At 38.9% G+C, this 26,808-nt stretch overlaps 1 protein-coding gene and 1 long non-coding RNA gene across 9 annotated transcripts in view; both read right to left on the bottom strand.

Annotated features, from left to right (window-relative positions):
* The window catches only part of LOC127881156 (ER membrane protein complex subunit 1-like), a 67,116-nt gene that overhangs the window by 29,032 nt on the left and 11,276 nt on the right, over window positions 1–26,808 (bottom strand). The window contains exons 2-17 of one of the 3 annotated variants that reach the window (XM_052428835.1): window positions 25,877–26,010; window positions 25,280–25,445; window positions 23,294–23,419; window positions 22,637–22,795; window positions 20,943–21,003; window positions 19,902–19,949; window positions 18,194–18,334; window positions 17,508–17,579; window positions 14,523–14,621; window positions 13,100–13,196; window positions 10,433–10,605; window positions 9,441–9,590; window positions 8,737–8,901; window positions 6,483–6,653; window positions 3,675–3,800; window positions 2,814–2,901 (exon numbers count right to left, since the gene is read on the bottom strand). In XM_052428835.1, the coding sequence (XP_052284795.1) occupies window positions 2,814–2,901; window positions 3,675–3,800; window positions 6,483–6,653; window positions 8,737–8,901; window positions 9,441–9,590; window positions 10,433–10,605; window positions 13,100–13,196; window positions 14,523–14,621; window positions 17,508–17,579; window positions 18,194–18,334; window positions 19,902–19,949; window positions 20,943–21,003; window positions 22,637–22,795; window positions 23,294–23,419; window positions 25,280–25,445; window positions 25,877–26,010 (1,976 nt within the window). Of the gene's footprint in view, window positions 1–2,813; window positions 2,902–3,674; window positions 3,801–6,482; window positions 6,654–8,736; window positions 8,902–9,440; window positions 9,591–10,432; window positions 10,606–13,099; window positions 13,197–14,522; window positions 14,622–17,507; window positions 17,580–18,193; window positions 18,335–19,901; window positions 19,950–20,894; window positions 21,004–22,636; window positions 22,796–23,293; window positions 23,420–25,157; window positions 25,187–25,279; window positions 25,446–25,876; window positions 26,011–26,808 lie in introns of those variants that run through there. The other 2 variants (XM_052428834.1, XM_052428836.1) reach the window with 2 other exon arrangements.
* Window positions 8–751, bottom strand: LOC127881158 (uncharacterized). 6 transcript variants are annotated; one of them, XR_008049941.1, is made up of 5 exons: window positions 702–751; window positions 462–611; window positions 312–401; window positions 222–251; window positions 8–191 (listed from the first exon to the last, which is right to left on the bottom strand). It is a non-coding gene; the product is annotated as an uncharacterized LOC127881158 (long non-coding RNA). The 6 variants fall into 6 exon arrangements; XR_008049938.1 differs by having other exon boundaries at window positions 222–281; XR_008049942.1 differs by lacking the exon at window positions 222–251 and having other exon boundaries at window positions 8–161.

The following is a 26,808-nucleotide window of genomic DNA, read 5'->3' on the forward strand; positions in this document are numbered from 1 at the left end:
GTATTATTATAGTTATTATTAGGTTTATTATTCATATCATCAGATTATTCTAGAGAAAGAAGAAAGGGATGCCATGTTTTTATTGGAAAAGTTATGATTTTAATATACCTTGGTATACACTACGAGAAAACGGGGTAAAATGCATGTGTGTTAGTGTCAACCTAGATCAATGCATGTGTGTAAGTGTCAACCTAGATCAATGCATGTGTGTTAGTGTCAACCTAGATCAATGCATGTGTGTAAGTGTCAACCTAGATCAATGCATGTGTGTAAGTGTCAACCTAGATCAATGCATGAGTGTAAGTGTCAACCTAGATCAATGCATGTGTGTAAGTGTCAACCTAGATCAATGCATGTGTGTAAGTGTCAACCTAGATCAATGCATGTGTGTAAGTGTCAACCTAGATCAATGCATGTGTGTTAGTGTCAACCTAGATCAATGCATGTGTGTTAGTGTCAACCTAGATCAATGCATGTGTGTAAGTGTCAACCTAGATCAATGCATGTGTGTAAGTGTCAACCTAGATCAATGCATGTGTGTAAGTGTCAACCTAGATCAATGCATGTGTGTAAGTGTCAACCTAGATCAATGCATGTGTGTAAGTGTCAACCTAGATCAATGCATGAGTGTAAGTGTCAACCTAGATCAATGCATGTGTGTAAGTGTCAACCTAGATCAATGCATGAGTGTAAGTGTCAACCTAGATCAATGCATGTGTGTAAGTGTCAACCTAGATCAATGCATGTGTGTGTCAACCCAGATCAACTGTACAGGCTCATAAGAGAAAACACTTGCACTATTTGTTTCAATCCAAAGGTAGACTTAATGTAGTCTCTTCTAAACAAAAAACAAGTTTAAGCAGAAAGCATTGTCCCTAATTAGCCTATGCACACTGCACAGGCTAATATGGGACGACACTTTACCCACATGCATTTAGCCTAGCTATTCCTGAGCATGGCTCATATTTATATACTTAATCACCATTTGTGTCTTGTTCTGAGAAAACTGGGCTTAATGCATGTGCGTAAAGTGTCGTCCCAGATAAGCCTGTGCAGTCTGCACAGGCTAATCAGGAACGACACTTTCCTCTTTCATGGCATTTTCGGTTTAAAGGAAGTCCCTTTTTACCGAAAATCTAGTTTAAGCGGAAAGTGTCGTCCCTGAAAAGCCTGCGGCAGTCCGCACAGGCTAATCTGGGACGACACTTTACGCACATGCATTAAGCCCAGTTTTCTCAGAACAAGACACATTTAATCTTGGAAGGCTGGCCATCAAACCCTGCGAGTGAACATCTTCAACGAAAACACACAAGACATCTAAAAAATCTACTCATTTCATATTGAAATTCACACTTAAAACTTCCCACGCTCATTTTAATACTTAAAGCATCTACAATTATATGGTGGCTGTCATAAGATATGTATAGGTGGCAAGCACAGTGGGTACAGCGCTGCACAACTAAGCCAAGAACTGCCTGTTTGACTCCATTCTTAGCCACAAATCTGGTGTTACCATTTTCTACCTTCCTCTGATAAGGTTATCGTCAGTTACCGACTCAAGCAGGTTGATTAGGAAATTCCATTAATATTTCAATAAGGTGCATGATGTTGCAATTACAAGTTTCTATGATCACTGACAGTGATTGTATAGAACGGATCTATGTATAGTGTTCATGTTACATTACTGGAGTGCCATCAAATTGGAATGACTCACAAAGGAGCAGAACATAGCTAGTGATTACATGTTTTACTTGGCAAACAAATAATTTCCTCATTAATCATGAAAAAAACTGTTGATAGTGGTCAAGCTACAGAAGTCTCATTAATATTTCCAATTCAAGTAAAAATATTTGCCATTTCTCACCAGAATTACAACAACAAAATGATGCTATAGGTTAGCAGTTTTTCCAAACACTTTGCTTTTAACATTTCTAGATGAATTTGAACCATTTTACAATAATTTTAACTATTATGAAAATGATGTTTAACCGTTTTAGAATAAAATTGAACAATTAAAAACAAGGGACAAAATTGTCACAAAACCAGGTTTTCATTGTGAAAAAAAATCTGATAAAGGGAGAAAACTCAAACTGAACTTTTGAAATGAACAAACAAAATTAACCCCCTTTGTTAGTTTGTTTTAAAAAAAAATCTATTTTTAGTCGTGGAGACCTTGACATTGGAGATATTGACGTGATTCTTTTGTGCGACACACCGTCCAATGATGGTGAACAAATGTGCCAAATGATTTTAAAATCTCACAATGAATGACATAGTTATGGCCAGGACAAGCTCATTTATGGCCATTTTTGACCTTTGAACTCAAAGTGTGACCTTGACCTTGGAGATATCGACGTAGTTATTTCGCGCGACACACCGTCCCATGATGGTGAAAAAATGTGCCAAATGATTTTAAAATCTCACAATGAATGACATAGTTATGGCCAGGACAAGCTCATTTATGGCCATTTTTGACCTTTGAACTCAAAGTGTGACCTTGACCTTGGAGATATCGACGTAATTATTTCGCGCGACACACCGTCCAATGATGGTGAACAAATGTGCCAAATGATTTTAAAATCTGACAATGAACAACATAGTCATGGCCCGGACAAGCTTGTTCCGCCCGCCCGCCAGCCAGCCAGCCCGCCCGCATTCGCCAATCTAATAACCAGTTTTTTCCTTCGGTAAACCTGGTTAAAAACAAATTTAACCATTGTTAAATGAAGTTCAACCTTTTTTAGATGAAAATGACACCATTTCTTTACCAAGTTGACCCATCTTTCTTTGACTACTCAATATACAATGCCTACCATTAGCAGGTTTCCCCACAATATTGGTTATCTTCATGTTCAGACGCTGATTCTGCAGGTTTACTGTCCACACATTGTCCACTGTCACCTGCAATGAGAGAATAGAAGATTTAGAGCTGATATTAATGGAAATCACAATGTTGTAGCATTTTTAACTAATCATACATCATTACTAAAATTATTTTACCATAAAAAAGGATACAGTATAAGTGAATGTCCTCAAAACAACAAATATTAGACTATGTTACCATACTAGAGAATATTTATTACCTTTCCCTTTATAATATTGACCAAATAATGTTGTGTTACACTAAAAAAGGGATACACTATAATGAAAGAATGTCTTCCATAAAAGAAGACTTTGTAACAACAGTGAATACAATATTTATTATAATCTTTCCTTTTTAATATTGAACAAATAGTGAACGAAAAATTGCCATTGTATTTTGAAATTTTACTACTAGACAGGCCACAAAACACTGTAACAAACCGTTCATCCGAGCTTACCAGTATGCAATTCCAGCATTTTTTATTTTGCAACAAAAATGGCCACCAATCACACTTACATATGGCAACACCCAAGCAGAAGAGTCTGTACTTCCTGCATTTATAAACCTTTCCCACTCGGAAGCAAAGTAAAAATGGCTATGTGCAAACAGCATAAAACCAGAACAGGTTTTATGCTGTTTTCTGCTCATCAGTATCTAAGGGTTGGAAATGAAGCCTTAAAACTTGAATTTCGTAAGAAAGGTATTTAATTAAATTTAACTTTCTAAGTGACTACAAAAGCGTCAAAATATCTATCCAAGTGGCAAAGGGTTAATTTTTCTACAAAAAAGGCCTAAAAACAAAGCTACATACGGTTGCACCGGAAGTGGCCAGTCTGTAACCGTACAGCATGCTGTTGTCTGTATCAGCCTGGTACATGTACACATGGGGGGTCTGGTCTCGTAGGAATCCCAGCATGCTTGCTGGGTATACCTGCACCTAGAATGCATAGATTGAAATGGTACATGTACACATGCGGCATCTGATCTAGTAGAAATCCCAGCATGCTTGCTGGGTATACCTGCACCTAGAATGCACAGATTGAAATGGTACATGTACACATGCGGGGTCTGGTCTCGAAGAAATCCCAGCATGCTTGCTGGGTGCACCTGCACCTAGAATGCATAGATTGAAATGGTACATGTATACATGGGGGGTCTGGTCTCCTAGAAATCCCAGCATGCTTGATGGGTATACCTGCACCTAGAATGCACAGATTGAAATGGTAAATGTACACATGTGGTGGGGGTCTGGTCTCGTAGAAATCCCAGCATGCTTGCTGGGTACACTTGCACCTAGAATTTAAAGCACTTGGGTTACATGTTGTGCAATGTTATCATTGGAAATGAATACATTTGTCAACCATTACATACAAAGAATGTATAGCAACTTTAATCAGTATTCAGGTGAGTTTATGTTTCTCTAGCAAATTAACCCCACTGCCTAGCTCACTAGGTAGAGATCTGAATTACAAATCCCAGCAGAGGTCGCCGTGGTGTAATGGACATGGTGTCCGCCTAGCGACCCGGAGGTCATGAGTTCCTTCCCCACTGTGGAAGCGTTCTTTAAATCTTCCCCAAAGACACCAAGTATTGGTTCTAGGCCCAGGAAACGGATTCAAGAGCTTTTCAATAAGCCTGAGGCTTTTGATGCAATCGAGCTTAAATTAGTATGTTCAAACTAAATCCGAAGATTGCAGGTTAAAGCCCTGGCCTGGCCATATAACATGTGTGGGGATGGGTATTGAATGCACATTACAGCCATTTTCGCCATTCCTCTAATACAAGTAGGGCAGTTGTCTGCTACTTTTATAATAAATACATATGCATTTAGTAATTGTTAGCCAGAAATCCCAGGAAAAGTGTGGTACAAAAGTGATACAATAAAATACAGTTGAAACATTAACATATCAAACTTAATAAACATAACGCATGTATACAGCTTCAACTTCTAGGTTTGAATCCCTTGCTTAGTGAATTTTTTTTCAATACAATACTTTGTCTTCCTATCATAATAAGATAATTATTTAATAAAAAAGCAGTTGTCAGGTTATTTTAGGTATGACTTTTTTTCTGCCAACAAGTTCCTTTAACCTGCAACCAAGCACCAAGTCTGACAGGTTCAGTATCAGCTGCAACATGAGAGATTTCATCAAGAAATAATCCCATGACAACGCAATAAATCTCACAGATTACACTCTTTAATAACACAGATTAGATACTGTAATTCTGTTTTGTTCGAATTACATATTTTAACAAGCAAATTCTTTTCATTGAATTTCCCCACCAAAAAATAATTTGTTTCTGACAGGTGGACAAATTGACAGACAACGCCAATTCTAAATCCCTCCACCCTTGATAGTTGATATACAATAGATGTGTTTGTCAGAAATACAATGACCCCTACTGCGCCGCTTTGAAGCAGTATATTGGACCTTTGATCTTGAAGGATGAGCTTTGACCTTGAAGGATCAACTTGACCTTTCACCACTCAAAATGTGCAGCTCGATGAGATACACATGCATGCCAAATATCAAGTTTATATCATCAAAATTGCAAAAGTTATTACCAAGGTTAAAGTTTTGAGACAGACACACACATACAATGACAGACAGACACATACAATGACAGACAGACAGGCCAAAAACAATATACCACCGATCATTGGATCCGGGGGCATAAAAAGGATTTCACTCAATGTCAAATACAATGGTTTTTATTTCCTGAAATACCAGTGCAAAGAATACCAACAGACCTCAAATAACACAGCATAATGATGTGAACCTGATTTAAGGACCCGTATGGCTTTTTATATGGTTTGTGATTAATTTTGGGTAAGGTGTTTGATTTCGTAAACCCTAATACAGATTTACTCCCACAATACTTTTATTGACCAGTCCAAGTTGGTGATCCCAGTTTTTAACGCTACACAGTTTAACTCTTTCCCACTCAGAAGCAAAGTGAAAATTGCTATGTGCAAACAGCATAAAACAGGAACAGCCTGCGAGTAACTCACAGTCTGTTCAGGTTTTATGCTGTTTGCTGCTCATAAGTTGAAACTGAAGCCTTTGAAACTTGAATTTAAAAAGCAAGGTTTTTAATTAAATGTAACTTTTTAACGGACAACAAATGCATCAAAATACGTATCTAAGTGGTGCAGGGTTAAGTAAATTGAGGAAATATTTGGTTGCCCTGTAACAAAAACAGTGGTTAAGAACAAGAATTCCTCATTTGATAGAGTTTCTAAATGTTAATTGTTTCTGCACTAACAGGCCTCAAATCTGTACAAATAATAATCTGTTCAAGCTGTCTGATTTTCAATTGAGTCGCGTTCTGAGAAAACGGGGCTTAATATATGTGCGTAAAGTGTCAACCCAGATAAGCCTGTGCAGTCGGCACAGGCTAATCAGGGACAACACTTTCCGCTTTTACAGTATTTTACATTTAAAGGAAGTCTCTTCTACACAAAAATCCAGTTAAGATGGAAAGTGTCGTCCCTGATAAGCCTGTGCAGTTAAGCCTGTGCGAACTGCACAGGCTTATCTGGGATAACACTTTATGCACATACATTAAACCCAGTTTTCTCAGAAAGCGACTCAATTGATTATTTGTGTTACTGTACCATGTTTGAATGGTCCATCATGACGAGCGGCTTCATGAAGTGTTCGTCCCACACACCCAGCAGGAAGGCCTGTCTCACACTGTACGGCAGGTGCTCTCCCTCCCCTGGCATCCCAGACACTGGCTCCCCCGTGATGGGGTTGAACGCAAACAGTTGGCCCCGACCTGACACCTGAAATATAGGAATGCAATAATGGACATGGTGGATATCGTGTCATCCAAGCGACTGGGAGGATAGCGGTTTATCTCTACTAAGGGAATGATCTTGAGATCTACCCAACAAAGACACCACGTACTGTGTCTTCTCTTGGAACAGACTCAAGAACATTTCAATATGCCTTTCGGTTTCAATGCAAAAAAGCTTAAACAAGAGATTGCCAAGCAATATGGTCCCCTACTGGTGAAACAGTAAAAAATTGTTTTTATATATGTGTTGGCATAGCAACCAGAATTCTTGATGTAGAAACAAAATGTTTTGACGTGCATGATATCCATATTGCCATCTGTCCATGTTTCAAGTTTCATGAAAAAATATGAAGAACTTTTTAAGTTATCGCAGGATCCAGAAAAGTGTGACAGACTGACAGACAGACAGAGCGCAAACCATAGGTCCCCTCTGGTTTCACCGGTAGGGGACAATAAATATGTTTAAACTAAATGAAGAACATAAAATGCAACCTCAACAATGGCAGAAAGCAGGACAAAGTCTCAATGAAAGAAATCCTTGAAAGTTGACATTGACAAGTGCCATTTACTTTGACCAACTAGCGTTTTACCTTACTGTTATTTCATATGGAATATTTAAAATTTATATAAAAACACACCTGATTAATCCAATAGTTAATAAATTACATTCGCCCTTGAGATGAAGACTTTGTTTATATATTCCACTTATCTCACACAGATTTACCATCAAATGCTATAAAACGCATACAAAATTCAGAATCGTTTAGGAATTGTGCGAAATTCCTAATTTCATATATACTGTAGTATACACAAACTTACCCTGATCACTAATCTGTACCCTCCCTATTCTTTCCCAGCAACACACACTGCGGTGGGTGGGTACCTACTATATTCTTTCCCAGCAACACATACAGTGAGATGGGTGGGGAAAGTACCTACTCTATTTTTTCTAAGCACCACACACAGGATGGGTGGGGAAAGTACATACTCTATTCTTTCCTAGCACCACACACATTGAGATGGGTGGGGAAAGTACCAACTCTATTCTTTCCCAGCACTACACACATTGAGATGGGTTGGGAAAGTAACTACTCTATTCTTTTCCAGCACCACACACTGTGATATGGGTGGGGAAAGTACCTACTCTATTCTTTTCCAGCACCGCAAACTGCAGTGGGTTGGGAAAGTACCTACTCTATTCTTTTCCAGCATCACATACAGGGAGATGGGTGGGGAAAGTACCTACTCTATTCTTTTCCAGCACCACACACAGGATGGGTGGGGAAAGTACCTACTCTATTCTTTCCCAGCACTACACACATTGAGGTGGATGGGGAAAGTACCTACTCTATTCTTTCCCAGCACCACACACTGTGAGATGGGTGGGGAAAGTACCTACTCTGTTCTTTTCCAGCAACACATACAGTGAGATGGGTGGGGAAAGTACCTACTCTGTTCTTTTCCAGCACCACACACTGTGAGATGGGTGGGGAAAGTACCTACTCTGTTCTTTTCCAGCAACACATACATTGAGGTGGGTGGGGAAAGTACCTACTCTGTTCTTTTCCAGCAACACATACATTGAGGTGGGTGGGGAAAGTACCTACTCTGTTCTTTTCCAGCAACACATACAGTGAAATGGGTGGGGCAAGTATCAATCCTATTCTTTCCCAGCACCAAACACTGTGATATGGGTGGGGAAAGTACCAATCCTATTTTTCCCAGTATCAAACAGTGCGGTGGGTGGGGATAGTACCTACTCAATTCTTTTTCAAGCATCACACACTGTGAGATGGGTGGGGAAAGTACATACTCTATTCTTTCCCAGCACAACACACATTGAGATGGGTGGGGAAAGTACCTACTCTATTCTTTCCAGCACCACACACTGTCAGATAGGTGGGGATGTACCTACTCTATTTTTTCCATGCAACACAAACAGTGAGATGGGTGGGGAAAGTACCTACTCTATTTTTTCCATGCAACACAAACAGTGAGATGGGTGGGGAAAGTACCTACTCTATTCTTTCCAGCACCACACACAGGCAGATAGGTGGGGAAGTACCTACTCTATTTTTTCCCAGCACCACACACTGGGGTTGGTGGGGAAAGTGAGCCGTGGTCCTCTGTACGAAGAGGAGGAATCTCTTGGAGCCGAGTGTGTCAAACGGGGCCAAGTCAGGCACCAGGTGCTGCCATACAATGTGACCATTCTGACTTCTCATCCCAATTATCTGTGAAATTTATAAATGTCCAAAATATTGTGCAATGCAACTCATGCTCCCCATCATGAAAACGCTTCCTTCTTTGAATACAAAATAAAGCTTTTCAATCACACTGATTGTTTGTTTGTGCAATAGAAAAAAGGGTGCCATTTTCTGTCTAAATTGCTAATTAAATTGGCTTGAATTGTTGTTCTCCATTTGGCATTAAAAAACGGTGCATTTTATACATGGTTTTCTATAGTATACATTCATGTTATAGGAAAGTATGCTTCATGCATACAATTAATTGCATCACTAATCATTAATCATTAAATGCAGTATTCGTGTAGTTGTTCTTGCTTTTAAGATTCGCATAATGACCTTGACAAACAGCCCATCCACCCAATATGCAATATCTTGCAAAATCTTAACGTAACGATATGTATGAAGTTATTTGCTTAATACCCAGGCTAGAGTGTAAAAACCAACAGCTGACAAATAATTTCAACTGATAAGGCCAATAAAAAAAATTTTACCTAATGATGCTAACAAAAGAAACCAATTTTTACCTTTCCCGGCTCCGTGATCATGACCATCATCTTGTGGAGTGAGAACTCATCACGTAGGAGATCCTCTTCATCCTCCTCTTCCTCCTCTGCAATCACTCCAGACGTCTGCTTCACCCCCTGCAGTCGATGCAGATGCTCCAGAAGGAAGGTCTGCGTGTCAAATAGAGATTCCAGACTTTACCATGGGCTAAATGTATGTGAGAAAAGTGTTGTCCCGGATTAGCCTGTGCAAACCGCACAGGCTTATCAGGGACAACACTTTTCGCTTTCAATGAATTTATTTTTTAAGTTAAGTCTCTTTTAAACAACAAGAGCACTGCATAACAGGTGCCAAAGCTCGGCTGTGGGTGCAGTTTTGAATAAATGAAAGCTTGTAAGATTTTATATTCTTTTTAGAGGTCACAGTGACCTTGACCTTTGACCTAGTGACCCAAAAATGGATGTGGCATGTAGAACTCATCAAGGTGCATCTACATATGAAGTTTCAAAGTTGCAGGTGGAATAACACTTCGATTTTAGAGCAAAATGTCAAGGTTTTAGCATGACGCCGGTGGACGGCGGACGACACGACACGATGAGCTGGCTATGACAATATCTCGGGGTTTCTCCGAAAATGCCGAGCTAAAAATAAGTCTAGGCAACAGTGTTGTCCTGATGTGCCTGTTTATGACTTGTCTGGTTATGAAGAGAGACAGTCTGCGGATGCATATAGCATGTGTAAATTCAATCAATAACGTGAACTTATCCCGTAACAGAATAACTTATCTTATAATAACCAAGTATGCGAATATCAGAACATCAATCAAAATCCTTTCATAATCATTGTAGGATTAAACAAATATCATATTTTTACCACACGATTCGAAAAGATGACAGAAAATGTACTTAATAATTTTTCCATTATAATTATTTGTGGAGTTACTGTCTTACATGTTTTCCTTTAAGTCATTTTTTATTTAGACCCACAGGAATGTTCCCCACAAACCACTTACCTGCAGTTGGGAGACCTGAGTTTTCACACGTTTCATGAACATAGTGACCACATTGTCGGCATGGGAACCAAACTCCTCTTCAAACTTGGCCTGGTTCTCAGACACAGGCAGGTCTAGCAGCTCCACAGCGTAGGTGTACGCCAGACTCTCCTCTCTGCGCCAGGCCACTTTGCCTGGAAACAGATCATTCTCAGCTTGTATTCATCTACCAATTTTGAGTCTTAACATAAAAGAGTAATCTTTCACCCATTTATGCCTAGTATACTCTCCCATCCTTCTTAATTGGATCAATTTATTTCGAAAATTAGGGCTGTCTTGTATATTTATTTCTATATTTAGAATATTTCCTACAGAAATTCCTTTAAGCAAACAGCGCAGACCCTGATAAGACGCTGCATCATGCGGCGTCTCATCTGGGTCTACGCTGTTTGCAAAGGCCTTTTTTCTAGACGCTAGGCATAAATGGGTTAAACTTAAAACTGCTAAAGCTACTTGGGAGTTATGTCTAGCTTTCAGTAGACACCTGAAATTATGTTGTTCTTCATTTAGAAAAAAATAAGTCAATGGCTTAAGGATCATTTTTGCCAGTATATATTTAAGCTCTTGAGTACTTTTTCTAAATTTTCTTAGTCTGTACTTAGAACAGGTAGCCTTATACACGCCCAGGCTTTTTTCACCACCTGTGTATTGTCAGTTCAATGTATTGTCTGTAGGTCTATGAACTAAATATTATGTGAAGGCCAAACTCTCCTCTCTAGGCAAGGCCAACTTGCCTGTAAACAAATGATACTGGTTTTATTCATCACAATTTTCTCATAGGACTGAGGCCTTTTGCAATGGGAGAAATTATGTTGTGGTCACTAAATTTGGGAAATATAATTTTTTTTTTGCTTACAAATGCTATAGAATTGCAAATATAGGTGTATTTAAAATTTAACTTGCTTAGATTCAACTCATAGGTTTGAATAAGTAAATGAATTGAATTTTGCAATTAACAACACATAAAAAAAATAATTCAAACCTTCCATCAGGATTTTTAGGCAATACATTTGAAAAAAACAACTTTTTTGAGATAATGAAAGGGGAGGAATTGTTCCTCAAATTTTACACACAAAAACTACTTAATAGCTAAATGATACTACCTTGGCCCACACTCATAAAGTGGTTTTGAGAAATAATGAGCAATTTCCTGAAATTCATTAAAATCCTTTTATCCATTTCTATCTCATGTCAATTATATTTTTACATGCCTCTCTTTGAGGACATTTTAGTTATCATTTGTTTACCAGTAAACAACCCGTTTGATCACTTTTGCTATCAGCAAACAGATTTTAAATCAACTTGATGCCAATGATATAAGCCTTGTTCTGAGAAAACTGGGCTTAATGCATGTGCATAAAGTGTCATCCCAGATTAGCCTGTGCGGACTGCACAGGGACAACACTTTCCGCCTAAACTTGATTTTTGGTAAGGAGGGACTTCCTTGAAACTAGAATACCATAAAAATGGAAAGTGTCGTCCCTGATTAGCCTGTACGGACTGCACAGGCTAATCTGGGAGGACACTTTACGCACATGCATTAAGCCCACTTTTCTCAGAACGCGGCTCATATATTGTGCTACAATACACAGGTCATTATCGATGATTATGCTTTCCCCATATGTTCGAAGTCTTGTGATTGATTTGTGATTTTCACATATAGTGTTTCATCAATGTTATGACACTTCAGTCCCCAGTACACACACTTTTGATGCAAGTGCAAAAGACCTATAACAGTTTTGAGGGGTTACATTATGTATGGTTGTTAAGAAATCATGGTTTTCGAACAGATTTTTTTTTCAAAATGAATGAGATTGCAGTATTGGGTAGATTTTTTACGTTTAAATATATGTGTCTTGTTCTGATAAAACTGGGCATAATTCATGTGCGTAAAGTGTCGTCCCATATTAGCCTGTGCAGTCCGCACAGGCTAATCAGGGACGACACTTTCCGCTTTAATGGTATTGTTAGTTTCAAGAAAGTCCCTCCTTACTGAAAATCAAGTTTAGGCGGAAAGTGTCGTCCCTGATTAGCCTGTGCGGACTGCACAGGCTAATCTGGGACGACACTTTACGCACATGAATTAAGCCCAGTTTTCTCAGAACAAGACACAATTGTCTGGTTAGGAGAGGATGCATGTTTAAAGTGTGTCCACTGCATATCAACTTTATGTTGATTACCTACATGATACCTGTCTTGTTTATCATTTATATCTATATAGCCTATATGGTTATCACATAATTATATGAATATCACCAATATGTTTATCAGCTACATGTATATCAACTATAACAAGAGCACCGCATAACGGGTGCCAACGCTCGGCTGCGGGTGCAGTTTTGAATAAATGAAAGCTTGTCAGAATTTATTTTTTTTTTTAGAGGTCACAGTGACCTTGACCTTTGACCTATAGACCTAGTGATCCCAAATTGGGTGTGGCGTGTAGAACTCATCAAAATGCATCTACATATGAAGTTTCAAAGTTGTAGGTGGAAGCACTTTAATTTCAGAGCAAAATGTCAAGGTTTTAGCACGACGCGGACGGCGGACGACACGACGAGCTGGCTATGACAATACCTCGTTTTTTCTCCAAAAACAGCCGAGCTAATAAAACTACATGTTTGTTACCTGTCTTATGGATGAGCTGCAGTGAGAAGTCCTGGGAGAGAACCGCCATCCTGTAACCCAGCTTGCCGTCCTTCTTGCGAGCCAGAATCACACTCATCTGAATAGTGGAAGATCACAATCACTGAACTGGTATCGACATTTCCATAAAATTTACCTTAAAGGGACCGTCAACCACCAATGACGAAAAAAGAAATGTTAAAAAAGACCGTATTTTTCTTTTTGAGTCATTGGTGGTTAACAGTCCCTTTAATGTCACCATTACTGGTTGCTATAGGATTGTTTCTGGCCTCAATTAAAAGAAGTGAATTTCATTCAAAGAGTCTTCCCATAATGCCTTGCTAAACCGCCTCATAAGCAAGGTTGCAGTGGTAGGTAAATTAACCCATTAATACCTAGAGGACTCGCCCATCCTTCTAAATTGGATCAATATATTTTCAAAATTAGGGATGTAAAGTATATTTATTTCTATATTTAGAATATTTCTTAAAGAAATTTCTTTAAGCAAACAGCGTAGACCCTGATGAGATGCCGGATTATAAATGGGTTAAGAATGTTCATTTGATTTCTGTGACCTGTAAGGAACTTTTCCCTCACAATATGCTCACAATTTTTGTCTATAAATGTTGGCTTTAATTCTCCAGCCAGAATCTGTCAATACCAACAAACCCCCAGTGGAAACCTTGTTCACATAGTTTTTAACACATTTATGCCTAGTGGACTCTCCCATCCTTCTGAGTTGGATCAATTTATTTCCAAAATTAGGGATGTCTAGTATATTTATTTCTATATTTAGAATATTCCTTACAGAAATTCCTTTAAGCAAACAGCCCAGACCCTGATGAGACGCCGCATTAGGCAGCGTATCATTTGGGTCTACGCTGTTTGCCAAGGCCTTTTTTCTAGACGCTAGGCATAAATGGGTTAAATCCAACTCAGACTATGTTCTCCAGAACTCTAAAAAGACACCTGCTCTCACAACACAAATCTAATTAATTAGATTTGAACTAATCCATGGGTTACTCACCAGTTCAGACTGGCCTGTTTTAAACCAGGGTTACTCACCACTTCAGGCTGGCCTGATTTGAACTAGGGTTACTCACCAGTTCAGGCTGGCCTGATTTGGACCAGGGTTACTCACCAGTTCAGGCCCGCCTGACTTGAACCAGGGTTACTCACCATTTTAGGCTGGACTTATTTGAACTGGGGTAGTGGACTAATCCCAGGGTTACTCACCATTTCAGGCTGGCCTGATTTGGACCAGGGTTACTCACCACTTCAGAATGGCCTGATTTGGACCAGGGTTACTCACCAGTTCAGGCTGGCCTGATTTGAACCAGGGTTACTCACCAGTTCAGGCTGGCCTGATTTGGACCAGGGTAACTCATCAGTTCAGGCTGGTCTGTTTTGGACCAGGGTTACTCACCAGTTCAGGCTGGCCCGAGTGTCTGGGGTAGTGGAAGGTGTGAGACAGCTCTGATAGGGTGCTGCCCGTCTCCAGTTCAATACCACCAACTTTTAACTCCTGTAATATGTAGTATGAGCTTAGGCTGCTGAATAAATTATATTTGCTTTCAGCGTCATAATGCAAAACAGATGGCAACGGTTATTCGGTTAACCGGTTATCAGTTTCTTAAGGAGGTTAACTGGTTACAAAATTAATATTCGGTTACTCATGCAGAAAACACAAGTTATGGTTGAACCCAATAAATGCTAAAATCCTAAGTTTTGTTTTACTTCATTTCACTGTATTGGCTAATCCGCTTATCTTATCGCAAATTATCGGCAATTACCACCCCGTGATGCCCCTGTGGATCAAAAGCGATAAGAGTTGTAAACCATCAGGTGCAGCGGATTAATGAGCAGGCACACAAGCAATTAGCACCTACTCTGCAGTGTGTTTGTTTAGCACTTTACATTCTATTATGCCATCGTGTTGACTACCATTGCTTCATAAAATCAACAAGAATATCAGTAAAACTGATGGATGCTCCCCTATGATGCGCTTTGTCAATCTATGTGTTAATAACCACATAAAACAATCTTTTATTAGCCTCAGTGACCTTGACCCCTGTGGCCTCAAACCTCATCAAAAGGTAGAGGTCCATGCAAGGTACCCATATGCCAAATATGAAAGAGATCGGTAAAGTATTGAAGGTGGTATGAGAAACTGCAACAAAAGTGTAACGGAAAAATCTATTATTAGCCTCGGTGACCTTGACCTTGACCCCAGTGACCTCAAACCTCATCAAAAGGTAGAGGTCCATGCAAGGTACCTACATGCCAAATATGAAAAAGATCGCTAAAGTATTGAAGGTGCTATGAGAAACTGTAACAAAAGTGTGACAGAAGGAAGTAAGGAAGGAAGGACAAACTGGCAACTATATGCTCCCTGAAAATTTTCGGGGAGCATAATAAAGCTGGACACTGTGTTTACACCTGATCACTGTTGTTTTAACAACTATTGCTAACTTAAATGCCCTAATAAAGACATTGAGTATAAACAGGCCATAAGAACAGAGGTTTGGAAATCACTATGCCACTTACAAAATATATTTACACTAATTGACAATTGTTTTTTTCAGCAAATTTGTAATGCACGTAATAATGAGTGTTAAAAAAACACAACATAATTCAAATTCTGCACCAGCTTTTATTGATCAAGGTGTAGAACAAAAATTATGTGTTAATGACATGAAGGCAATATTACAACAAAGAAATATCACAGTTCACTGACAAGCATGCAAAGTATGTCGGAAATTACTTCAGAAATGACTAAGTATTAGATTCAAAATGTATAATATTAAATTTAGACTTTGAATTCCCAATTTTAAGGACCAACAAAATTTGTAAAGAAACAGTATTGAATTGATAAAATGATTAAAGTAATTAGGTTACAAGACAATCAACAAGACTGAGTAAATTTGCATATACATGTAATTGTTTATAAACGTATACGTTTTTGGATTGTTTTCTTCATTTATGTGGTAAAACAACAGTCGGTTAAGCAGTTAACCGCTCGAATATGGAAACAGGTTAACCGGTTACGGATATGCTTAGGTTTGCCATCCCTACAATTAACCCTTTACCACTCAGATACGTATTTTGCTGCATGTATAATCCCTATGAAACTAACATTTAATTAAAGACCTTTTGTTACTTGATTCAAGTTTTAAAGGCTTCATTTCCAACACTTTGATACTAATGAGCAGCAAAAAGCATAAAACCTGAACAGACTGTGAGTTACTCAGTTTGCATTTAGATGTTTTCACTTTGCTTCTGAATGGGAAAGGGTTAACCTACGCTTGTGCAATTGAGACAAGAAATATGGAAATTTGTACGAACGATTAGACCATATTCTTTATTTTTTAGTAAATGATCTGCTCCATATTTCTATTAGTTTTTGTTCCTTTATTTTAGCAATACTAATTTTGACCACAACTACATAATTTATAATTATACCGTCAAAAGAAGTCTCAAAATAACATATCTAAGAATTAAGTTTTATTTCAAAACAGTAATTCATTCACTAGTTATTGAGATGTGAAAACATGTATGGGCTGTGCTCTGTGACAGGCTAATCAGGGACGACACTTTCCGAGTTTATGATATTTTTCGTTTCAAGAAAGTCTCTTCTTAGCAAAAATCAAGTTTAGGCAGAACGTGTCGTCCCTGATTAGCCTGTGCGGACTTTCAAGCTTTATTTTACAACAACAGATTAAAAAGCAAGGACATTTTCAGTAGGAAGTCAGTTTAGAGTTGGTTTCTTACAAGTACAGGGCCTTTTTTCGCAAAGAACAATAGTACTCCGTACTACTAAATAACTTTTGTTGTTCCTTTTATCTTAGGTTTAAAGAGTATTGTTACTAATTAACTGAATCTTAAAGGGGCCTTTTCACATTTCGGTACATTAAAAAAAAAAAAAAAAAAATGTTTTAGATTCGCAAATTTTGGTTGAAGTTATAATATTTGTGAGAAAACAGTAATACTGAACATTTACCATGCTCTAAAATATCCATTATATGTATCTTTTGACGATTTAAAAACCTGAAAATTATAAAGCGTTGCAACGCGAAAAGATTAAATAATTTTTAGAGTTCTGTTGTTGTCATTATATTTTGAGATACAATGAGGATTGCTTATATAAAGTATAAAATACATCAATCATTGTATGAGCACAGTTGGCGGAGTGGTTTAAGCGATGGACTTTTACTCGAGGGGTCAGTGGTTCAAACCCAGTTGATGGTTACTTTTTTTCTTTCTGTAATTGTTTTGTTGCTTTTTTAATGGAGCTTTTTAGATCCAATGGTTACATTTATCAATATAAAGCATTTAATGACACACTTCAACACATGCCAAAATCTGTGAAAAGGTCCCTTTAATAATAAGGAACCCTTCGACATGAGCATACCTCATTACTGGAAGCCTGCAGATACATAAGATACCACTTGTCCTCCAGTTGGACTGCAGTGGCCACCAATGCCTGGAAAAGTGACCAATCAATTTTACACAGGTAACCTTGTATACAATACAGGTGTGAAATTAACTGTAGCAAATAAATGGGAATCACTCTGGAAAAAAGAGGCCTAATGAATGTGCAACAAGAATTGGCCTTGATTTACCTGTGCAGTGAACACAGGCTAATCAGGGATGACATTATTCACTTTATGGATAATTTGTTTAAAGGAAGTACCTTCTAATTAAAAATCTAGCCTAGGCAGAAAGTTTCATTCATATGTTGATAACATGCATTTAGCCTTGTTAAAAGAGACAGGCTTAAATGTTTTTTAATGTTTTGATTTGACGATGTTGTTTTATTGGCACAACATAAACTAAAATTAAAACCCAAACTCACTCTGCAATGAGCATCGCTTGTAGCTCAGCAGATTAATGATTGTAATAATTTTTTATTTTTTTTTTAAATTACATTCTATCTAAACTTAGACTCAGTGGTAGAAAAGGTAAGCATCCCTATTATAAATGTCTCTTGTAAATCACATGGGCTTTTCAGACCTTGACTAACAAACACAACTACGATTTTAATAAGACAATTTCTTGTTGTTTGAAATATTCCCATGAGATAAGAAAACAACAAACCTTAGGTAGGTGCTTTTTAACCGTGACCTTGTTGTTAGCAGCAACAGACACCAGCACAACAGACCTCCCTGGTGCCAACAGCACAGTACCTGCTGGCGTGGATTCCAGTACCTTTACAGGGCCCTCCCTCACCCCTAGGTCCTGGTAACAGAACACAGGTGGTCAGAAATTTTATGATAACCAGTATAGGAAAATTGTTCAATTTGATGCACATCAAGGTAAAAGCTTTTGCAAATGCTACTGAGTTTTACTATTGTACAAAAGGGGAGACCACTAGGGTAAACAATTTAAAGATTTGTTCTCATTCAACTCTCATTTCAAGCCTAAAAATCAACAAATCAGTTTTACTAACAATCCAATAAACAAATAATGGATTAAAAGTAGCTCAAAAACTGCAACACATTAGAATTACAAGCTACCAGTAGGTGTCTGAAATGTCACAAGTCTAAAAAAAGTTTGCATGTGCTTTAATCCTTTATCCACTTAGATAAGTACTTTAACACATGTGTAGTCCCTAAGAAAGTTGAATTAATTAAAGACCTTTCTTACTATATTCAAGTTTTAAATGCTTTATTTCCAACCATTAGATACTGATTAGCAGCAAACAGCATAAAACCTGAACAGACTGCAAGTAACTTGCAGGCTGTTGGGGTTTTATGCAGTTTGCACATGGCCATTTTCACTTTGCTTCTGAGTTAAGTCATTTCTCCAAATTGAACTTCGTCCAACCAATAAATTGGCATATTAACATGTTCAAGTAAGAATTAAAGTCAACCACTCAAATTGTGTGGACTTTATTCCATTCCAGAAAAGGAAAATACTATGTTACATTCAAACCTATATTATGTACAGGATAAAAAGTTGCACCTTTTTTTGTTTTAAAAGGGTAACAAAATTTAAGGTCACCTGTATGGAGGTTGCAGTGAACACAGAGCCATGCTGAAGGCTGATCACTTGTAGGGACTCACCCGTAAAGAAGTTGCAGTGAACACAAAGCCATGCTGAAGGCTGAGCACTTGTAGGGACTCACCTGTATGAAGGTTGCAGTGAACACAGAGCCATGCTGAAGGCTGAGCACTTGCACGGACTAACCTGTATAGAGGTTGCAGTGAACACAGAGCTATGCTGAAGGTTGAGCACTTGTAGGGACTCACCTGTATGGAGGTTGCAGTGAACACAGAGCCATGCTGAAGGCTGAGCACTTGTTGAGACTTACCTGTATGGAGGTTGCAGTGAACACAGAGCCATGCTGAAGGCTGAGCACTTGTAGAGACTCGCCTGTATGGAGGTTGCAGTGATCACAGTCATGCTGAAGGCTGAGCACTTGCAGGGACTAACCTGTATAGAAGTTGCAGTGAACACAGAGCCATGCTGAATGCTAAGCACTTGTAGGGACTCACCTGTATAGAGGTTGCAGTGAACACAGAGCCATGCTGAAGGGCGAGCACTTGTAGAGACTTACCTGTATGGAGATTGCAGTGATCACAGTCATGCTGAAGGCTAAGCACTTGCAGGGACTAGCCTGTATAGAGGTTGCAGTGAACACAGAGCCATGCTGAATGCTAAGCACTTGTAGGGACTCACCTGTATGGAGGTTGCAGTGAACACAGAGCCATGCTGAAGGCTGAGCACTTGTAGGGACTCATCTGTATGGAGGTTGCAGTGAACACAGAGCCATGCTAAATGATAAGCACTTGTAGGGACTCACCTGTATAGAGGTTGCAGTGAACACAGAGCCATGCTGAAGGCTGAGCAACTGCAGGAACTCACCTGTATGGAGGTTGCAGTGAACACAGAGCCATGCTGAAGGCTGAGCACTTGTAGAGACTCACCTGTATGGAGGTTGCAGTGAACACAGAGCCATGCTGAAGGCTGAGCAACTGCAGGAACTCACCTGTATGGAGGCTGCAGTGAACACAGAGCCATGCTGAATGCTAAGCACTTGCAGGGACTCACCTGTATGGAGGTTGCAGTGAACACAGAGCCATGCTGAAGACTGAGCACTTGCAGGGACTCACCTGTATGGAGGTTGCAGTGAACACAGAGCCATGCTGAAGGCTGAGCGCTTGTAGGGACTCACCTGTATGAAGGTTGCAGTGAACACAGAGCCATGCTGATGGCTGAGCAATTGTAGGGACTCACCTGTATGGAGGTTGCAGTGAACACAGAGCCATGCTGAAGACTGAGCACTTGTAGGGACTCATCTGTATGGAGGTTGCAGTGAACACAGAGCCATGCTGAAGACTGAGCACTTGTAGGGACTCACCTGTATGGAGGTTGCAGTGAACACAGAGCCATGCTGAAGGCTGAGCACTTGTAAGGACTAACCTGTATGGAGGTTGCAGTGAACACAGAGCCATGCTGAAGACTGAGCACTTGCAGGGACTCACCTGTATGGAGGTTGCAGTGAACACAGAGCCATGCTGAATGCTTAAACACTTGTAGGGACTCACCTGTATGGAGATGGCAGTGAACACAGAGCCATGCTGAAGGCTGAGCACTTGTAGGGACTCACCTGTATGGAGGTTGCAGTGAACACAGAGCCATGCTGAAGGCTGAACACTTGTAGGGACTCACCTGTATGAAGGTTACAGTGAACACAGAACCATGCTGAAGGCTGAGCACTTGTAGGGACTCACCTGTATGGAGGTTGCAGTGAACACAGAGCCATGCTGAAGGCTGAGCACTTGTAGAGACTCACCTGTATAGAGGTGGCAGTGAACACAGAGCCATGTTGAAGGCTGAGCACTTGCAGGGACTCGGATGCAGGACATACACACATCAGGTACATTTGCTCCACCACACTGCATCTGTGAAGTAATGGACCAATTAGCTAATATTATTCACAGAAGACTGGGCAATTGTAAGGAATCAGGGCTTTTCACCCTTTTATAATAGAGGCCGAAATTCGGCTTCTTCCCCATTGAAAATGAGGTCATTTTTTCCCTAAATTGGTAGAAGAATTTTCCAAATTTATAAAAAAAAAAATTATTTTTTTTTACTTAGACATATTGAGCATCTCCCAAGTTGAAAGCAATGAGCTCTAATATAATTAAGAATGCAACACAATGTTTCTTTAAATACTTCTGCACAATGAAAAAGACCCTGTTTCAAAAACTTTTTTAAAAAGTATTACCAAAATGAGCAGTTATCGCGCATGAAATTCCCAATTTGAAAGGCTTGGGCCTCTTCCCAATTTCCTGATTAATGATGATGGGAATGAAACAGAGGAGACATATACTCAGAATATTTTAAGAATACAGTCAAAACTGAGAACAGCGGTCAGTCAAGGGAAATGGCCAAATAACGGTTGTCGACAAGTGACCGCTATTTTTGGATTAAAACTTTTTAGATGGTTGGTCATTTGGTAGTATTGCCACATCGTTACCCCCACCCAGCCAGTCGTTTGCACACAGTGTTAAACAAAGGCTCATTGATCAGTGATTAAGATCTATTGACTTTGTCACGTTCTCATGCTTAGTCGTTATGAATGCAGACAATAATTGCTTCTAATACACATTCTCTTTGTAACGTGCAACTGTTTTGATTGTATTCTTAATTTTTGCGAATCGAAACAACTGGCACTTGACCGTTATTTTCAGTTCAAACATGACTTTAGGAGTGAAATATACTAGATATTGGCCGTTATGGACATTTGACTGTTATTCTCAAGTAAAATATATTAGGCGATTTTTAACAGGAGGAAAACAGACTGACCGTTGTCTGCAATTGACTGTTATTCTCAAGTGACCATTAGGTCAGTTTTGACTGTTTACATTTAAAATAAACTTTAGACTTTAAAATAGACTTTAAAATCTACATCAAGTTGAGTATTTACAAGACCTTAAAATAGACTTAAATTAAGGGACAGACATCAGCATTTACAAACATCTTTAGAAGGTAAATGAGACTAAGACTTAAAAATAAACTTAAGCTTTAAGAATAAACTAAGAAAAGTAACATTTTTATTGCCAACATGCTTGATGCACATAAGCAAATTTCACAAATAATTTATTTCACAACATATTGCCCTTTTTCATTTTCTCATTTTCAAAGTATACCTTTGCAGGACACCAACTGCTAGACAGCTTTTATGCAAAAACAAACAATATAATGTGTCCTGTTCTGAGAAAACTGGGCATAATGCATGTGCGTAAAGTATCATCCCAGATTAGCCTGTGCAGTCAGCACAGGCTAATCTGGGACATCACTTTCCACTTTTATGACATTTTTCATTTAAACGAAGTCTCTTCTTAGCAAAATTCCAATTAGGCAAAAAGTGTCGTCTCTGATTAGCCTTTTTGGACTGCACAGGCTAATCTGAGACGACACTTAACGCACATGCATTAAGCCCAGTTTTCTCAGAATGTGACTTATATATTTGCCCCCTTGTCCCTTCTCTCGCCATGACTTCCAAAACATGATCTCTCCTTTCCAACTCACCTGGTATCCCTACGCAGGAACCCCGCCAGCACAGACCTGCTTGACACAGTTGCCCCTTCCTTGTCTACGGAGATGACCTTGACCTCTGTTCCGGACGTGCGACCAATCACGTACATTACACTGTCCACCACCTGTAGGATGTCATACTTGACCACGTCACTGAAATATGACAGAGGGAAAATACTTTAACCCATTTATGCCGAGTGGACTCTCCAATCCTTCTAAATCGGATCAATTTATTTTCAAATTCGGGATGTCTAGTATATTTATTTCTATATTTAGAATATTTCTTACAGAAATTTCTTTCAGCAAACAGCGCAGACCCTGATGAGACGCCGCATGATGCTATTTGCCAAGGCCTTTTTTTCTAGACGCTAGGCATAAATGAGTCAAATTAGTTGCCTGTAAATGATGTATGTATATGGACAGTCTTTTTTATTCATGCAATTCAACAATTTTGATTCACCTGTTTACCTAAGACCTACATCAGTAATCTATCAACAATGTATGTAGATGAACTGTCACAGGGTTCTCTCTGGGGTAAAATTTTCTTTTTGTCACCCATTTATGCCATTTTATTAATTTTTGCTCGAAAATATTCCCAATCCTGAAATTGAATTTTTCACAAAATGGCCAGTAAAGGCCTAGCATTCTCACCTGTTAGGCAGCTCCACATTCCACAGAACACTGCCATCTCTCATGTTGGCTCCATATAGATGTGTAGAAGATAGACCAACTGCAATCCCGGGGCCTGAGGGCTCTGCTATGTAGCCTACCTTTCCCCTGAAAACATTACAGGAGACTGGCGTCCTAATGGGTAATCATCACGGTCAATCAAGTTTTCCACATAGAAATGCATGGAGAATGAATGCACATCAATCCAGGCTCATCTATGTTAAAACCCATGCATCTAAAATTGTGCCATGAAACTGCATGTTTTTTCGTAATATTAAACTAAATATAAATACATTTTTTAGAATACAATTATATTTCTATATAATATAATAATAAGTACATATTTTTTAATATATTATAATTAAATAATATTATATTAAAAAGCATTAAATATTAATATCATCATACAATCAATCAATTATTAACTTTTCAAGATGGGGAAACCTTTTTTCACTGAGGAAAAATACATGTTCAAAGTAACTAGCCCTACAGGCAAATTGAAAAAAAAATCATAAGTTAATCTCTGATTACTTCCCCTGTTCACACATGAGTGATGTCCTCTTCCATAGTGTCCTACACTATCAATAACCCCACCCACTCACACATAAGTGATGTCCCCTATCATGGCAGTGCCCCACCAGTGCTCCAGGATAGGATTTAACAAGGGACAAAATTGTCACAAAACCAGGTTTTAATTGTGAAAAAAAAATCTGATAAAGGGAGAAAACTCAAACTGAACTTTTGAAATGAACAAACAAAATTAACGTCTTTGTAAGTTTGTTTTAAAAAAAAATCTCTTTTTAGTCGTGGCGACCTTGACATTGGAGATATTGACGTGATTCTTTCGTGCGACACACCGTCCCATGATGATGAACAAATGTGCCAAATGATTTTAAAACCTCACAATGAATGACATAGTTATGGCCAGGAAAAGCTCATTTGTGGCCATTTTTGACCTTTGAACTCAAAGTGTGACCTTGACCTTGGAGATATCGACGTTATTATTTCGCGCGACACACCGCCCAATGATGGTGAACAAATGTGCCAAATGATTTTAAAATCTGACAATGAACGACATAGTTATGGCCCGGACAAGCTTGTTCCGCCCGCCCGCCAGCCAGCCAGCCCGCCCGCATTCGCCAATCTAATAACCAGTTTTTTCCTTTGGAAAACCTGGTTAAAAAGGGAAGGTGGGGCTATTTCGTCAATAGGTCATTTCAAGCGTGCTGCATTTTGTCAAAAGGGCACTTTTGAGTGCACCATAGAATCCAAAACGCTCCCTGTTTCATATTAATTGTTGTAATATTAATAATTGTTAGAATATATTATCTCCATTATTTAATTTTTTAAACCATGCTAATAAAATATCAGTCTATAATGAGGACTTAATTATTTATAATTTAAAATATATCTAAAAAAATAATTTTTTAAATAAATAGATAAAAGGGCAGGGTGGGGCCTCAGAAGAGCAGGGCGGGGCGCTCTTCCATTTAGGCCTAGCTGGAGCAATGCCTGAACTAATAATTACCCAACCCACTCACACATGAGTAATGTCCCCTTCCATGGCAGTGCCCTACATTACTCATTACCCCACCCACTTACACATGAGTGATGTCCCCTTCCATGGCAGTCTCCCACACTATTAATTACCCCACCCACTCACACATGAGTGATGTCCCCTTCCATGGAAGTCTCCCACACTACTAATTACTCCACCCACTCACATAAGAGTGAAGTCCCCTTCCATGGCAGTGTCCCACACTCCTAACTACCCAACCCACTCACGCATGAGTGATGTCCCCCTTCATGGCAGTCTCCCACACTATCAATTACCCCACCCACTCACACATGAGTGATGTCCCCCTCCATGGCAGTCTCCCATACTACTAATTACCCCACCCACTCACACATGAGTAATGTCCCCCTCCATGGCAGTCTCCAACACTACTAATTACCCAACCCACTCACACATGAGTGATGTCCCCCTCCATGGCAGTCTCCCACACCAGGCTGCCTGCCGCTGGGTTCCATGCCTGGAGTCGGGTACCTGCCAGCACAGACAACAGGCTGGTTCCTGTGTAGACGAGATCATCTACATCACCGCGGCGACCTTCTTCAAACACCTTCCTCCACGCTGGAAACAGGAGAACAAGTTAAAGTGATACGCTGAACATAGGAAAATATCACACACAAAAAAAATACAGAGACACATTTTTTAAATTTTCAAACATAATAAAAGGCCATTGAATTGGCAATTCAGTGCTTCCTCTACTCTAAAATTATCTTTGTTCTATCATAAAATCATTTTTTGAGTTTGCATTTGTTTTGTTTTTCAGAACTTTTTGGTAACTAGTTACATGAATGATATATTATTTGTAGCCAATCATAATTGTCTTGTATAATATAAAATAAGCACCATGGGCCAAAAAGTATAAGCTGAGTGAAACAAAATGGTGAAAAAAATGCATTAATAGCCGTGTAATTAATATTTCTGCTTGACTGGTACAGGTTATTTTCCTAAAGCAATGAAAACAGTCATAGCTCATGCTCATATTGTAGACATACCTAGATCTCCATCTGAGGTGTTGATGGCGGCTATTACACTCCGATCTGTGCACACATAGAGCCTCTTCCCACCTGTGGCACTTCTCTCAGTCTCCCAGTAGAGTTTCCTCACTTGACCAACATACTGCTTTCTCCTGAAATTACATGGAAACGTTTAGCTGGAATATTCTTATTACAAATCTCAGCAGAATTATTAATGGTAAAAGATACATTTAAAGCATTATAATGATCCAGCATTTACTTTCTTTGAAACTTTCAACTGAAAATGTTAGATTGTTATTTGTTGGAAATAAGACGTAAGATTTCGAGTAAGCCCAAATTTGAATAAAAAAGCACCGATTTTATGAAGGCACACAAGCCGAGACAGAATCAGAGTAAATAAAAAGCTTGCAAAGAACAACATTATACAACTGTTGCTTAAATGCTTAATTTAAAATTCTGTCATTTAGATTTCCATTCAATCGGGACATAGGCACTTTGCTTTTGTTCAGACCATGTTGACTTGTTGTACAGGAACTTTTACAGTAACACCCCTTGTATACTTTTACGGGCAAAAGCATATGGGAATTTAGACATAAAATTACATAGGAATACCACATACTGGTCATGTATTCCGGCCACTTTTGGGACTATTTAAGAAAAATCTTTAGTGTTAGGCAACTGGTTGAAACTAAACTTCACATATATAATCCTGGGTTCAAAACTCACCTAGCATGAAAATTTAAATAGAATTAGATCGGTGAATGTTACTTAATGAACAAACAAGAGCACCGCCTTGCGGGTGCAGACCGCTCATCTATTTTCTTTTTAAAGGTGAAGGGACTCTCATTTTCAATCACAAAGGAGGGAGGAGTGGAGTGAAGAGGGGTGTATAGTGTGGGGTTGTGGACATTTATTACATTATCTTCCAAAAAAGCGAAAAAAAAAAAAAA

The sequence above is a fragment of the Dreissena polymorpha genome, chromosome 5 (assembly GCF_020536995.1).
Source record: "Dreissena polymorpha isolate Duluth1 chromosome 5, UMN_Dpol_1.0, whole genome shotgun sequence".
Lineage (NCBI taxonomy): Eukaryota > Metazoa > Mollusca > Bivalvia > Myida > Dreissenidae > Dreissena > Dreissena polymorpha.